At 37.2% G+C, this 3,136-nt stretch overlaps 1 protein-coding gene across 1 annotated transcript; it reads left to right on the forward strand.

The window, feature by feature from the left end:
- The first annotated feature begins 470 nt into the window (after window positions 1-470).
- On the forward strand, window positions 471-2,706 carry LOC111366366 (venom phosphodiesterase 2-like). Its single transcript, XM_022987131.1, has one exon. It carries the CDS (start codon window positions 748-750, stop codon window positions 2,245-2,247), a length of 1,500 nt encoding a protein of 499 aa, XP_022842899.1. The 5' UTR covers window positions 471-747; the 3' UTR covers window positions 2,248-2,706.
- Window positions 2,707-3,136: the final 430 nt, after the last annotated feature.

Genomic DNA, 3,136 nt, shown 5'->3' on the forward strand with positions numbered 1-3,136 from the left:
CCTTTTGAGATTTTAAAAGTTTCAGAAGGTGAGAAGGAATTATCAGAGTCACCACCTTATATATAAAAATTTTCTCAATGTTACTCTAGATTCATGTGAATTGTATTTTAAATGAAAGTCTTCAAATGTTTTTTTAAATTTTACAAAAGTCAATAAAAGTTTAAGATGAAAGTCTTTCATAGACTTTCATTAATTTCAACAAATTCATAAAATGTTCATAAAATTTATAGAAGTCATCAGTTAAGCCTATGTTCGGCCCCCATTATTTAATGTCATAATTTTTGGAATAATATATTTTTTAAAAATATGTGGTTAAAAAAATTGAAATATTTTTTATTTATGTATAATATTATTTTATTAAAAAAACGTATAATTATAAAGAGAAACGAAAGAATTATATTATAAATTTAATGGGCTCAAACGAAAGGTAATAAAACTTCATAAAAAGCTCGAAAGTTCCAATAGTTACGCCCATATAATGAATGGCAGGCATCGGGACATGTAATCCTAATTTTCTGCTCTGCACGTTGGTTTCTCACAGAAGCTGTTCTTCGTTTTCACTTGACCTTCCTTCCCCAGCAGCAACTAATCATCTTCTCTTTCGCTTCTTCTCTCTGGATGACTATGCACATCTGAAGAACCTAAAGTTCAGATTTTCTTCATATATGCAAACCTTTTGTGGTCTCATTCATGTTTTCGTGTGGAAAATAACCAGAGTAAACGGAACGGGTGTTGAGTAAATCCGTCATGACTTCAGATTCAGTATCTAATTTAAAGCCCGCACCAATTCCAACAGAGGAAGAGGAATTACCAAATTCTGCTGCTTCTCTTTTGCCCTTCGACACAGAATCTTCCTCCTTAATCTCCTCATCATCCAAGCAATCCACCAATAGAGTTCTATTCATTTGTCTAATTCTCTTCACGGCCATGGCTCTCTCTGCAGCTTTTGCCTTTGCCTTTCTATTTTTCTCGTCTGTTCCAGCTTCAGCTTCAGCTTCATCTTCATCTTCATCTTCATCATCAACTTCTCACTCTGTGGATGAAGTCTCAAGGCCGCTCACAAAGCTCAAACACCCAGTTGTTATATTAGTATCCTCAGATGGTTTTCGATTCGGGTACCAATTCAAGACCCACACCCCAAATATCAATAGATTGATTCAAAATGGTACTGAAGCCGATTTGGGTTTGATTCCAGTGTTTCCAACACTGACTTTCCCGAATCATTACTCAATCGTCACGGGTTTGTATCCTGCTTATCATGGGATAATTGATAACCATTTTGTCGATCCAGTCACCGGTTTGACCTTCACTATGGCCAGTCATGATCCCCACTGGTGGCTAGGGGAGCCGTTGTGGGAGACCGTGACGAATCATGGCTTGAAGGCTTCCACTTATTTCTGGCCCGGTTCCGAGGTAAAAAAAGGTTCTTGGAATTGTCCCAAGGATTATTGCATGTATTATAATGGTTCTGTGCCTTTTGAGGAGAGAGTTGATACTGTTTTGAGCTACTTTGATTTGCCTAATAGTGAGATTCCTGTGTTTATGACATTGTACTTTGAGGATCCTGATCATCAGGGTCATAAGGTTGGGCCTGATGATCCTCAGATTACTGAAGCTGTTGCTGGAATAGATAAAATGATTGGTAGATTAATTCATGGTTTAGAATCAAAAGGGGTTTTTGAGGATGTGAATATAATTATGGTGGGTGATCATGGGATGGTCGGTACGTGTGATAAAAAGCTAATCTTTCTGGATGATCTGGCTCAATGGATTGAGATTCCGAAGGAGTGGGTGCAATCATATAGTCCAGTGCTTGCGATTCGTCCACCATCCGATTCTCAACCGAAGGATATCGTGGCTAAGATAAGTGAGGGTTTGAAATCAGGAAAAGTAGATAATGGTCAGTATTTGAGAGTTTATCTAAAGGAGGAGCTTCCTATTAGACTGCATTATTCAGATAGTGATCGAATTCCACCAATTGTAGGCTTAATTGAAGAAGGGTTTAAGGTAGAACAGAAGAGATCTAAAAGGCAAGAATGTGGTGGATCACATGGATATGACAATGCATTTTTCTCCATGAGGACCATTTTTATTGCTCATGGACCTGCATTTGCTCGGGGAAGAAAGGTCCCATCTTTCGAGAATGTGCAGATCTACAACACGGTTACGGCCATCCTCAACATTACAGGAGCTCCTAACAATGGGACAGCGTCATTTGCACAGTCTATTCTTTTGCCAAGCCATTGAAAATTATATGGAGTGTTGACACTGAGATACCGAGCTGAACTGGATATCGAGTGAAAGCATATGCAATTATTTATTCTCCTGATGAGGTAATTCCTTATATCTCCATATTGATACAGGTTTTGTCGAGAAGTGAATATTACTAGAATTCAAGCAGATAACATTTTGATTATGCAAATATGAGCTGGAAGCAGTTTCACGAGCTAGTTCCTTGCTTTCAACTTATTATGTACCATGTGCTTCACATGAATGAATGAAATGCTCTTCGATTATAGATCTTGTAAATTACAAGTGATAATACTCGCGTTTCTGTTGTTGTAAAGTTCAGGTGCATAATTGGTTCCACTATCACATGATAATAGTGCTGAACTCTATGGCCTGTAGAGAAGCCTGGCTCTTTGACTGTAACACTATTTATGTATGATGTTTAAGTTTTTTCATGCTGCTTTAAGATTTGATTTAGACCTTTTTTGTTTATACAAGAGGAAAGAAATGATGCATTCATAGTCTAATTTTTGAATACTTTACCTGAGCGAGAATGGTCCATGATTCAACCAGTTTGTCTCGTGATTGACTCAGCTAGGCGCTTCTTGACTTCATTCCTCATCTCAATAGTATCACTGGATCCTGAAAGCATATTCGTTTCTTACCATTTCATTGAAATACTGGAATAGCTTTTTGAAATTAATGGAACTGTTTTGGAGTAAGTGAAATCATTGTTCCTGAATTTGTTATTTCAATGACCTTGACCACAGTATCATTTCAGGCTCCGGTCATTGCCTGTCAATTTTTGAGGTAGATGCTAATTTAGTGTTTCACCCTATTTAACATTTGAAACTCCTGAGATATCTTATCCCTACTTTGCAAAGGTAGCGTTTTTTATTTGAAAATT

This window comes from Olea europaea, chromosome 17 (genome assembly GCF_002742605.1).
Source record: "Olea europaea var. sylvestris chromosome 17, O_europaea_v1, whole genome shotgun sequence".
Taxonomy (NCBI): Eukaryota; Viridiplantae; Streptophyta; class Magnoliopsida; order Lamiales; family Oleaceae; genus Olea; species Olea europaea.

What these genes read in the sequence shown, in the direction of transcription:
- LOC111366366 (XM_022987131.1), top strand. Translation starts at nt 748, where the DNA reads ATGACTTCAGATTCAGTATCTAATTTAAAGCCCGCACCAATTCCAACA.